We start from the raw sequence: 13,130 nt of genomic DNA on the forward strand, positions 1-13,130 counted from the left end.
CCATCTGAATTCTGTGGCCCGCAACCTGACTGTGTGGCCATTGAGTCCTGGCTACTAGCATCTTCAGGGTTATCTCAGGATGTCATTGCCACCATGAGACAGGCCAGGAAACTAACGTCCGCCAAGATCTATTACAGGTCTTGGCAAATCTTCTTATCCTGGTGCTCTGATAACGGTTTTCCTCCATGGCCGTTTGCCTTACCCACTTTTCTTTCATTCCTTCAATCCGGAATGGACAAGGGTTTGTCACTCGGCTCTCTCAAGGGCCAAGCATCGGCGCTCCGTATTTTTTCAAAGCGCCTAGCCAGGCTTCCGCAGGTCCGCACGTTCCTGCAGGGAGTTTGCCACATAGTCCCACCTTACAAGCGTCCGCTGGAACCCTGGGATCTTAACAGGGTGCTAACGGCTCTTCAGAAACCACCTTTCGAGCCGCTGCGGGATGTCTCTTTATCACGTCTTTCGCAGAAGGTGGCCTTTCTAGTGGCAGTTACATCACTCCGTAGAGTGTCGGAGCTGGCAGCGCTGTCATGCAAAGCCCCCTTCCTGGTGTTTCACCAGGATAAGGTGGTTCTGCGTCATGTTCCGGAATTTCTCCCTAAGGTGGTATCTCCTTTTCATCTCAATCAGGATATCTCCTTGCCTTCATTTTGCCCTAAACCAATTCACCAATGTGAAAAGGATTTGCACTCCTTAGATCTGGTAAGAGCACTCCGACTCTACGTGTCTCGCACGGCGCCCCTGCGTCGTTCAGATGCGCTCTTTTGTCCTTGTCGCTGGCCAGCGTAAGGGTTCGCAGGCTTCCAAGTTAACCTTGGCTCGGTGGATCAAGGAACCGATTCTCGAAGCCTACCGTTCTTCTGGGCTTCCTCTTCCTTTGGGCCTGAAAGCCCATTCTACCAGAGCCGTGGGTGCGTCCTGGGCATTGCGGCACCGGGCTACGGCTCAGCAGGTGTGTCAGGCAGCTACGTGGTCTAGTCTGCACACTTTCACGAAACACTATCAAGTGCATACCTATGCTTCGGCAGACGCCAGTCTAGGTAGGCGAGTCCTCCAGGCGGCGGTTGCCCACCTGTAAGAGGGGGCCGTTTCGGCTCTTTTTATTGAGGTATTCTTTTACCCACCCAGGGACTGCTTTTGGACGTCCCAATTGTCTGGGTCTCCCAATAGGAGCTAGAAGAAAAGGAATTTACGGTAAGTAAACAAAATTCCCTTCTTTGTTTACTTACCGTAAATTCCTTTTCTTCTAGCTCCTATTGGGAGACCCAGCACCCGCCCCTGTGCCCTTCGGGCTGGTTGTTCTTTTGTGTACACATGTTGTTCATGTTGAATTGTTCCTTTTGTTCATGGTTTTCAGTTCTCCGAACATCCTTCGGATTGAATTTACCCTAGACCAATTTATAAGTTTTCTCATTCCTGCTTTTGCACCAAAACTGAGGAGCCCGTGATCCACGGGAGGGTGTATAGGCAGAGGGGAGGGGTTACACTTTTTAAAGTGTAATACTTTGTGTGGCCTCCGGAGGCAGAAGCTATACACCCAATTGTCTGGGTCTCCCAATAGGAGCTAGAAGAAAAGGAATTTACGGTAAGTAAACAAAATTCCCTTCTTTGGCCAACTGCAGCATATCAATTGAAAGCAAAAATGCAACCGCTGCATTTTTGCTGCTTTTTTTTTTTTTTGCTCAATACATTGAACTTTACTAAACATACTGCAGACACATCTGCAAAAAAAAGTAACCACCTGCTTTTTCTAATTCACTTTTTTACTACCAAGAGAGCAGTTTTGTCTGCAGAAACTAAGCGACTTGTGAACATAGCCCAGTTTTTTTTTGTTTTGAAGTTTGTTTTTGCATCTTGTTTTAATTTGAATGTCTTTTTTAACATAGGAGCAGGCTCTGTCAGTGCTTTCTGATCTACATACACTGCGCTTATTCAGCTCTGTATACAGAGATCAAGGCGGTAGACATAGTAATAAGCCTTGTACATCTTCTCTGGGAAGTCTGTCCGTGTGTGACCACTGCCCAATCTCATTTTGCTCCTTAGACTAAATTACTGTTTTACAACATCAGTGCAGGGATAAGAATGTACTGCCGCGGCGTATAAATCTCCTTAAATTGTCATGGGGGTTTTTTAATATTTTTTTTCTTCTCCATATAGTTTTCAGTGCTTGTATAATTACTGATGTTGTGTTTTTGTTTGTGTTTTGTTTGTTTCTTTTCTTATCAATGACTTGTAGCCAGAGAAATCTGATGTTGTACGACCGAAGCGTAAATATGAGAAGAAGCCCAAAGTCTTACCCTCATCTCCTGCTGCTCAACAGACAAGCCCTGCTGCACTGCCAGTGTTCAATGCTAAAGATCTTAATCAGTATGACTTTCCAAGCTCTGATGACGAGCCCCTCTCACAGGTACATGCACTAATCACAAATCCTGCTTTCTATTGTGTTGGGTTTAGAAGCGCCTGAACGGTTTAGTTACTGGCCGGACATCCGGTTGCTAGGAATCATGATCCCCTGCGTCTCATTTTAAGCTAATGGTTCATCTAGTAAAGGTGATAAATGCTTTTTATAATTTGTAAATCTGATTTGCAGTGCAGTAGCGTGTAACGTATACGTATGTATAGATGAGGGTGCAGCTTATTGATGTATACTTACAAGGGCCAAACTTCCATTTATTTTTTTTATTGGATAGCTTTGACGTTTCTACCTTTTTTGTCTTACAGGTCATGTCTGGTTCCTCAGAAGCCGAGGAAGAGAATGATCCAGATGGTTCCTTTGCTTTCCGTAGGAAAGCAGGCTGTCAGTACTATGCTGTGAGTAAAGAGACCATTTGTTGTTTTTATTACATTTTTAACATAAAGCTTTTGTAACGCTCTTAACTTGTTGTTTTGTGTTTTTTTTTTTTTTTTTTTTTGTTTTCTTTTTAGCCACATTTGGACCAAACTGGCAACTGGCCATGGTGTAGTCCAGAGCAAGGAGGATTAGGTGACATTCGCTATAGATACTGCCTCACTACCCTCACGGTTCCGCGCAAGTGCATTGGGTTTGCACGAAGACGGCTTGGGCGTGGAGGAAGGTGAGTTCTCTGCAGTTCTCTCGCTGTATTCGACAGCTTTAATAGTTGTGTCAAGGGAGAAATATTAGGTAAGACTGCTAATGGAGTCTTAGTTCAGGGCAGGTCCAGAGGCACGGGGCCAAATTAGCGCAGATATAATAAATGACTCAAACAATGACCACAGAGACTGTGTTCACTCTTTGAGTCAGTATAGGCGACTGACCCGTGTATTGAATAGTTCAGATATTAGTATAACATTTCAACCTCCAGACATGTACAAAGTATCAAAATCTGTCTTTTCTAATACATCGAAACCGTATAGGGAGTTTAGGGAGGTGCCTAGGAATACTTCCTTTGAAGTGCACTCTGTCCGCATCTACTCTCCCTCCAACCTCCAAGTGGCCGTCATATACAGACCCCCGGGCCCAACCACTGCCTTTATCGACCAGTTCTCCGCCTGGCTTCTACACTTTCTCTCTGCTGACATCCCCACTATCATCATGGGTGACTTCAACATCCCCACTGACACCCGCCAGTCAGCGGCCTCCAAACTCCTCTCCCTCGCCTCATCTTTTGGTCTAACTCAGTTGTCCGCCTCTGCCACCCACAAAGATGGCCACACACTAGACCTTATCTTCACCCGTCTCTGCTCTCTATCTAACCTCACTACCTCCCCTCTCCCCTTATCTGACCACCATCTGCTGACCTTTTCAGCCCTGTCCTCCTCACCTGCCCCCCCTGTCCAGCACATATCACACCCCCGCAGAAACCTTGCACACATCAACATACACACCCTTTCTGACTCTATCCTACCGCTGTCCTCCATATCTTCACTCCACGACACAAACAGTGCCACCATTTTCTACAACGCCACTCTCACATCAGCTATTGATTCAGTCGCTCCTCTTGTGAACGGCAGAGCAAGACGAATCAATAGACAACCCTGGCACAACAGCCTCACTAAAAAACTACGGCAAGTGTCTAGAGCCGCAGAGCGGCGCTGGAAGAAAACGCACTCCCAGGAAGACTTCACCACATTCAAAAATGCAATTCACACATTTCGCTTGGCCCTTACCTCGGCTAAACAGAATTACTTCAAAAACCTCATATCCTCTTTAACACACAACCCCAAACAGCTATTTAACACTTTTACCTCCCTCCTTCGCCCACCGCTGCCCCCTCCAACCTCCCTCATCTCCGCAGAAGAATTTGCCACATATTTCAAAGAAAAGATCGACCAAACCAGACAAGTCTTTTCTGCTGAACCACCACAACCCCTTTATATAACAGACCACTGCCCCTCCCCCATAAACTTCCTCCCCACTATCACCGAAGGAGAGCTTGCACATCTTCTCTCAAAAGCGCACCTCACTACATGCGCACTTGACCCCATCCCATCCCACCTCCTCCCCAACCTCACCACTATCCTTATTCCCGCCTTATCCCATCTCTTCAACCTATCTCTAACAACTGGTACCTTCCCTTCTGCCTTTAAGCATGCAACAGTCACACCTATCCTAAAGAAACCTTCCCTCGACCCAACCTCTACTACCAGCTACCGACCCATATCGCTACTCCCACTTGCCTCAAAACTCCTGGAACAGCATGTCCATGCTGAACTTTCCTCCCACCTCTCCTCTAACTCTCTCTTTGACAACCTACAGTCCGGCTTCCGTCCACATCATTCCACTGAAACTGCCCTGACTAAAATCACAAATGACTTACTTACCGCCAAAGCTAACAACCACTTCTCTGTACTCCTACTTCTAGACCTATCCTCAGCCTTTGACACTGTTGACCACTCCCTGCTACTACAGATCCTCTCTTCCCTTGGTGTCAGAGACCTCGCTCTCTCTTGGATCTCTTCATACCTCTCCAACCGCACTTTTAGTGTCTCCCATTCCCACACAACCTCTTCATCCCGTTCTCTCTCTGTTGGTGTCCCTCAAGGCTCTGTCCTGGGACCCTTACTTTTTTCTATCTATACATTTGGCCTGGGACAACTCATAAAGTCCCATGGCTTCCAGTACCACCTATATGCTGATGACACTCAGATCTACCTCTCTGGTCCAGATGTCACATCTCTGCTGTCCAGAATCCCAGAGTGCCTATCTGCTATATCTTCCTTCTTTTCCTCTCGCTTCCTAAAGCTCAATATGGCCAAAACTGAACTGATCATCTTTCCTCCATCTCCCCTGCACTCTCCACCTGATCTATCCATTACAATTAATAACATCACGCTCTCCCCAGCACCCAAAGTTCGGTGCCTCGGAGTGACCTTTGACTCTGCCCTGTCCTTCATACCGCACATCCAATCCCTCACCACCTCCTGCCGTTTTCAACTCAAAAATATCTCCAGAATCCGCCCTTTTCTCAATCCCCAATCTACAAAAATTCTAGTGCACGCCCTCATAATCTCCCGCATCGACTACTGCAACATCCTCCTCTGTGGTCTCCCTGCTAACACACTTGCCCCTCTCCAGTCCATCCTTAACTCTGCTGCCCGACTGATCCACCTCTCTCCTCAATACCACCCCGCGTCTCCTCTCTGCAAGTCCCTCCACTGGCTCCCAATCTTCCACCGTATCCAATTCAAATTACTAACACTGACCTACAAAGCTATCCATAATCTGTCTCCTCCATATATCTCTGAACTAATCTCTCGCTACACTCCAAAACGTAACCTCCGGTCCTCCCAAGATCTCCTTCTATCCTCCTCTCTCATTCGCTCCTCATGCAACCGACTCCAAGACTTCTCCCGAGCATCCCCAGTCTCCTGGAACTCACTGCCTCAACACGTCAGACTATCTACTACACTCGCAAGCTTCAAACGGAACCTAAAGACTCATCTGTTCAGAAATGCCTATAACCTTCAATGACCTCACTGCTTCACCACCGTGCGGAGCTGCCGCCCCACCACCGTGCGGAGCTGCCGCCCCACCACCGTGCGGAGCTGCCGCCCCACCACCGTGCGGAGCTGCCGCCCCACCACCGTGCGGAGCTGCCGCCCCACCACCGTGCGGAGCTGCCGCCCCACCACCGTGCGGAGCTGCCGCCCCACCACCGTGCGGAGCTGCCGCCCCACCTACACCCCACCTACTGTCTCCTCCCCAAAATCCTTTAGGATGTAAGCCCGCAAGGGCAGGGCCCTCTTCCCCCTGTGCTAGTCTGTCTATTGTAACGTGTACATGTATTCTGTATGTAACCCCCTCATGTACAGCACCATGGAATCAATGGTGCTCTATAAATAAACAATAATAATAATAATAATAATATAGGAACACACCTTTCATCCCACAGATAACACATTCCTCCTTTGTGTGAAACCACTGATAAGACTTTCACTCATCATTATGAATACCTTCCCTGTTCATTGTTTGTACATTTCTCCATTAGTGTCATCATCTTTGGTTAACCTTTTCTTGAACATATAGCTTAGAATCATATTATGGCGTCTGTGCAATTGTCATACAGGCACACAGATAATTATGCAACGATATCTATATTTTGATTATTTGCACACACAGATAATCTTATTACATTACAAACCACCTATAGCCCAGGCTACCTTCACAGTTGCAAATACATATGAACTCTCTGGCATCTTTTAGCTGAGATACATAAAAGTAGAAGCTGCTTTTACGTCAGTGCAGTTAAGCACTCGGGTTATTTTATCTTTTTTTCTAAATGTGTGTTTTCTCTTTGTCATTTCCAGGGTACTTCTTGACAGAGCGCATTCTGACTACAACAGTGCTTTTCGTCAATTGGATGTTGACATGCTTTCCTCTCCAGAACACACTTCAATCAACTTATTTGCCAATACCTCAGAAACGAATACCTCGGATAAATGTTTCTCTAAAGACCTCAGCCAGATATTAGTCAATATAAAATCACGTAGGTGGCGCCATTTTAGGCCTCGGACAACATCCCTACATGACAGTGACATTGTTGACTTTTCCTGTAGAACGTTTCACAAGGGTATAACACGAACAGGCACAGCACAACCTGGGACCCAGACTTGCAGTACCTCGACATCAAGTAAAAGTAGCAGTGGTTCAGCACACTTTGGTACGTGGTCTGTTGCCTTCTTTATTCTCTTGACTACATGGTAATGCCGCGTCAGGGATGATTGTGGATGTGTGTGTCAGATAATCATGTTAAACCATTTGCAAAATCGGTTTTCTAATCTGCTGCAGTGTATCGTGTATGTAAAGTGATCGCACGGAGTATAAGGGACTGAGTCGCACTTACCCCAGTGATCCTTAATTGTCACGCTAAATTGTGTTATTGTTAAAAGTACAGTCAACACAATCTTATGTATTGAGTTTTAGTGTTTGGAAGTGGATCGAGGAGGAATCTCTTAAAGGGAACCTGTCACCAATTTTGGGGCCTATAAACTGCGGCCACCACCAGTGAGCTCCTACATACAGCATTCTAACATGCTGTATATAAGAGCCCAGGCCGCTGTGAGAACATAATCACTTTTTGATACCTAAATGGTCGAAAGAAGAGGCATCGGATAGCGGAGATGCCCATCCGACCAGTCTGCTCCGCAGCGACCGTTTAGGTGAGTATTATAAAGTAATTTTTACGTTCTACACAGCAGCCTTGTCTCTTATATACAGCTGTCTAACATGCTGTATATAAGAGGCCGGTGGTGGTGGCTACAGCTTATAGGCCCCAAATCTGCTGACAGGTTCCCTTTAAGGCTGCGTTCACCCAGTGCTATTTTTTTTTTTTTTTACGCAGTAGAAAAACTGTTATGGGGGGGAAATGCAACATATGAATGAAGCCTAAAGGTCTTGGTCCATTCAGGATATCTTTTTATTAGGATTTTTAATCTGTGTTTTCAAATCGTTGTTACATGAAAGGTTATTGATGTGGCCAGGACTTCTGTGGTCACCTTATTGTTTGTGTTTTTATTGATTTTAACACGAAGATGGCACCTATTATTTTATAAAACTTTTGACAAGTCAGATGTTTTGATCAGTGAGGTTTTGAGGCCCCTGTCAACCACCTAAATGAAGGGACAGAAGTGTTTGGCAGAGGGCTGTCCCTTCTTTTTAGTTCTTGCTGCTCCCAGCAATCAAAACTGCTGATGTCAAAAGCAATAGTTCCACTGTAAAGTATAACAGATTTATAAATAATACATTGCTGCCTCTTACAAATCCTATGGATGTTGGGATCTGGATTTTGCACTTTCAGTGATTACGCGGCTCTGACACGAGTTTGTGCGCAGTGGTATAAATATGAGTGGATGAACTTTCTATTCAGTGTTTCTGCCCTGTGGTTTCAGCAATCAGGGGAAAGCGTCTCAGCAAAGCTTAGTGACACTTAATAGAGGTGGTTCACATCGATATTATGTTGAGAAATAAAAATTCTCTCAAATACCTTGTGTTGCCAATAGTGCCTGTGAGCTGCACTATTGCGGTCCATTCACCCCCTTTGCATGACCCCCCCCCCTTCCCGGGCTCCATGACCTCTGATATGGGGTTACAGAGGCAGGCCGCAGTCTTCCTGGTGACTGGGCTGTAGGCGACGTTTCGCCGCTCATCACAGCCCAGCATTGCTCCTGCTTGCGGCTCTCTGCAGCGAAGGAGAGCACTCGCAAGATGCTGGGCTTTGACAAGCTGTGAAACGTCGCCCATAGCCCAGTCACTCAGGAAGACTGCGGCCCGCCTTATTTGACGTGACATAACCGGACATCAGAGGTCACGGAGCCTGGGGGTCACGCAAAGTGGGTGAGCGGACCACAATAGTGCCACTCACAGGCACTATTGGCAACAAGGTATTTGAGAGAAACAGTGTTTCTCAACCTAATATTGATGTGGCCAGTAATGAAAACTGATGAATCATCCCTTTAATTCTCGTAATTGTGTTGCAGACATAAACTGATAGTAAGTTTAGTGCTTTTGTTGTAGTACCGGTGTAATTTTACAGTGATTGCAGATTGATTGCACTTTACCCCGGCCCGTTCTTTCTTGTATGTATGATATTCTATGTGCTGCTTCTGTGCTCTGCAACATTAGGCAATGGGTATGATCACTGCCTGGTTTATAGTGGTATATACTCCACCACACTTTACACTGCAGATCTGTGCGGATATTGGCACATACTCACCATCACATTGTTGTGTTTTTAGGATGATCTTTTATTTTAATTTTTTTTTTTTTTTTTAGCAAGTTCAACATAATTTTCACCCCTTTACGAACTACGATGTACCAATACAAGCCCACATTATTTCCCATACTGGGATTCACGTGCACCTGTTAACTAGTTAGATGACACTGTCAAACTCTGATTGCGTGATGTAACACGCTCCGGTGGGGACCATGCTGTTCACCATCACTACCGGTAGCGCCCGAGTTGGCATCATGAGGCACCAATGGGTTGTCATGAATGCATGGGCTCAGTTAATGATCTTTGTTGCTGAGACTCCTTTCCTGTGAATACCGGCAGAACACTAGCACTCACAGGAGATCAGCATTTCTGCTGATCAGAGGGATGGTGAAGCACCGCTCCGAACAGCAGAGGGGATCAGACAGTGTAAGCTTCAAGGGGACTAGTAAAATCAATTAAAAATTTAACAAAAGTTTTTTGAAGGAAAAAAAAAAAATCGCATCATCCACAGTTTGCCCCATTGAAAATAAAAACTATAATAATAATTTAAAAAAGCATATTTGGTATCCCCACCTTCAAAAATTTCTGATCCATCAAAATATAAAGTCAATTATTCTAATCTGTAAAAGGCGTAGCGAGAAAAAAAAAATCAAAATGCCAGAATTACGGTTTTTGGTTTTTTTTCTTTTTTGGTCGCTGCAACAGTGCATTAAAACGCAGTATCAGACGATCAAAACATTTCAGCTACTCAAAAATGGTATGATTAAAAACATAAGCTCAAAACGCAGAAAAATAAGCAGTCACACAGCTACAGATTCCACAAAAAGAATGCTACGGGTCTATTGCACTTTTTGGCAATTTCGCTGCACTTGGAATTTGTTTTCCAATACAATATGGGGCAGAATGAAGGAGGTCATCCAAAAGTACAACTTGTCCCGCAAAAAACAGGCCCTCATACAGCTGTACTGACAGAAAAATAATAAAGTTATAGAGGGGAAGGAAAAAATGGAAAATCTCTATGTGGTGAAGGGGGTTAAAGAAAGGGAACATGTTCCTTCTAAATTACCTGTAGGTATAATGGTAATTTGCAAGTAAATGGCATCTACAGTATATAATGTCTGACCGGCTTACTGAAACTACAAGGGGAAGAATGTTTTTTTTTATCCTTGCTGCGGCCGCTCGCTTCCGGTTATTGGAGCGGTGCAGGTGCTGTGGTATTCACCACTCTCTGTGCAATGATCATGTCTGAAATCACTCGCCAGCATATTGGGTGAACCGCCTGCTATGCAGCATGTACGTACAGATCAGGCTGCCAATGTGCCGTGGAGACCTAACTGTGCGCTCAGTATATAGTGACCAGTGACTAACCGCCCCCTGCAACACCCCGATGATAGGATGTCAGCGGTCGCAGGGAGATTAGAGTATTTCTTTCCCCTGTAGCCGCAGTTTTATTGTATAAATTCAGTTTAATTGCATATTACCATTATATGTATAGGTAAATGGCAGTTATAATGGGAAAAATGTTTCATTTAAGACATAAACAGTGTGTCTTCTGAAGGTTTTTTTCTTTTATAATGGAGGAGGTAGTTCTGAGTCTTTTCTGCAGATTGTTGGAGTCTGGGCAGAGAAGAGCCTCTTACAATTATGTGCAGGGGGTAAGAAAGTGAATGTGATTGTCCATATCTAGAATATGTGGGCTCCGTTCTGCCTGGGACTTGAGGGACAACAGATACATGTTGAATATTGATACAGAGGTAATTGCAAGACCTTTTATTAGTCTGATTATGTAATATTAAAAAAAATTGTTTAAAAGAACAGAGAGTCCTCAGTGGTTGATACCTTTTAATGGCTAACTGAAAAGATGGTAATAATTGCAAGCTTTCGAGACTACTCAGGTCTCTTCATCAGGCATGGTATAACACAAAATCTGAAGAGTCACGTATTTATACACAACAGGACTTAGAATAGTGCAGTAAAAAGAAAAAATGTGTATAAATACGTGACTCTTCAGATTTTGTCACTATTCTAAGTCCTGTTGTGTATAAATACGTGACTCTTCAGATTTTGTGTTATACCATGCCTGATGAAGAGACCTGAGTAGTCTCGAAAGCTTGCAATTATTACCATCTTTTCAGTTAGCCATTAAAAGGTATCAACCACTGAGGACTCTCTGTTCTTTTAAACAATTTTTTTTATCTCTACTGGCTAACACGGTACAAAGATATATTTTACTTGTATGTAATATTAGGTATTTACATTTTCCTTACCATTCAGTGATGTTTTGTCATGTACTTACCCAAGTGGAGGGGGGTTTGTCATGTACTTACCCAAGTGTGGGGTGATACTGTTTTCTAACTGGAGTCCTACAGGCACTTCTCCCTGGAGGTAAAAGGTGCTATGCCTACAGGGCCTATTCCAAAAGGAAGAAAACTGCCTCCAGTGCTACCTCTTGGAGGCAGCAACATTAGCAGTCAACATTCTTTTTGACAAGCTCTTACCTCTTCCAAAAGGAAGAGGCGCACATCTGTAGACTTCTTCTATTTTGAAGTTCTTGCCCATTGTTAATTTGGCGCAGTGCCCTGGTTCAGTGGGTGAGTCTTTTTGATGTAACGCTCAAGTGAGAGGACAGCATTATCCTTTTGAATCTGTTTTGGTTTCAGGATCAGTCGTCTTCTTTTTTTTTTTTTTTTTTTTTTTTTTTTTTTTTTTTTATAAAACCACTTCTGGAAACCTTTCCAAAGGCTTTAACTTGGGACACATTGCATTGTCATATCCTGACCCAACGCAACCTAAATATGCCCAGTATGGAGGGCAAGTGATTCACAGGGTCCTATTTTCTTATACCCATATCAAATTTCTTTCTCCTGTACTGTAGTTGATTATTTTATTAATTGTTGTACAAATGTGCCAGTCTAAGGCTATGTGCCCACGCTGCGGAAAAAGCGCAGATTTTGCCGTGGATTTCTCGCGGAAAAGCCACGGATTTTCCAGAAATCTGCAGCACAGCTACTCCCCAGCCATTTCTATGGCATTTGGAAAATGCTGTGAAATCGTGCGGAAACATCTGCAGCATGTCAATTATTGTTGCGGATTTTCGTGCGGATTTTGCCTATTCAATTGAATAGAAAAAAAACTGCAAAATCCGCGTCAAATCCACACAAAATCCGCACCTATGAAAAGGTGCGGATTCCGGGGGAAAGCTGCGGATTTTGATGCAGAAAAATCCGCAGATACAGAGTCCCGTGGGCACATAGCCTAAGAGCTCCTACAAGTCATAACTATATGCTGATGATCAGCATGGAAAAATGTATGACTAGATATAGACATGGTTGTGCTATGAAAGAAATGGACGGTGAATAGGGAAGTGTTTGTAAAGGTCTTGGCCCGATTTATTACACAGTTTGTGACAACAATGGTGTGTTCGTGGAAGTGGCTGAAAGAGCATTATTACCTGTGGCACCAGCTGAATACAGTCTGATAAACCTGCAGCATTGCCTGCATTGGAAGTTTGTCTCATCGACTTTAAGGGTATGTGCACACGTTGCTTTTTTTTCCGCGCGGAAAAAAACGCACCCTCTGGCAGAGGGGAGAATTGTAAACAATGCTTTTTGAGAAACAACGCATCGAAAACGCATGCGTTTTTCATGCGTTTTTCATGCGTTTTTTTAGGTGCGTTTTTTAAGACTTGTCAGTGATAATAAAGTTGGTTGAACACAGACCTTTGGAAAAAAAAACCTGTGATGTCATTTCCTTCTCCACATTCTGTTTGGATAAATGGGAGGGCTTGGAATGGAAGGAGCACCATTTGAATTTTGGAAAAGTTGAAATAAACTTCGCGCACCAAGCCCCTTAGGTACCTATACGTCAGAAAACCCCCACAAGTGACCCCATTTTGGAATCTGCACCCATCAAGGATTTTATTCAGGAGTATATTAAGCATTTTGAATCCACAGCTACTTC

The 13,130-nt window shown here is 44.4% G+C and overlaps 1 protein-coding gene across 2 annotated transcripts in view; it reads left to right on the top strand.

The window, feature by feature from the left end:
* The window catches only part of EPC1 (enhancer of polycomb 1), a 166,012-nt gene that overhangs the window by 115,368 nt on the left and 37,514 nt on the right, over window positions 1–13,130 (top strand). For both annotated transcript variants that reach the window (XM_075315488.1, XM_075315486.1), the window contains exons 7-10: window positions 2,234–2,404; window positions 2,719–2,808; window positions 2,923–3,071; window positions 6,766–7,118. In XM_075315488.1, the coding sequence (XP_075171603.1) occupies window positions 2,234–2,404; window positions 2,719–2,808; window positions 2,923–3,071; window positions 6,766–7,118 (763 nt within the window). The remainder of the gene's footprint in view (window positions 1–2,233; window positions 2,405–2,718; window positions 2,809–2,922; window positions 3,072–6,765; window positions 7,119–13,130) is intronic.

The sequence above is a fragment of the Anomaloglossus baeobatrachus genome, chromosome 6 (assembly GCF_048569485.1).
Source record: "Anomaloglossus baeobatrachus isolate aAnoBae1 chromosome 6, aAnoBae1.hap1, whole genome shotgun sequence".
Lineage (NCBI taxonomy): Eukaryota > Metazoa > Chordata > Amphibia > Anura > Aromobatidae > Anomaloglossus > Anomaloglossus baeobatrachus.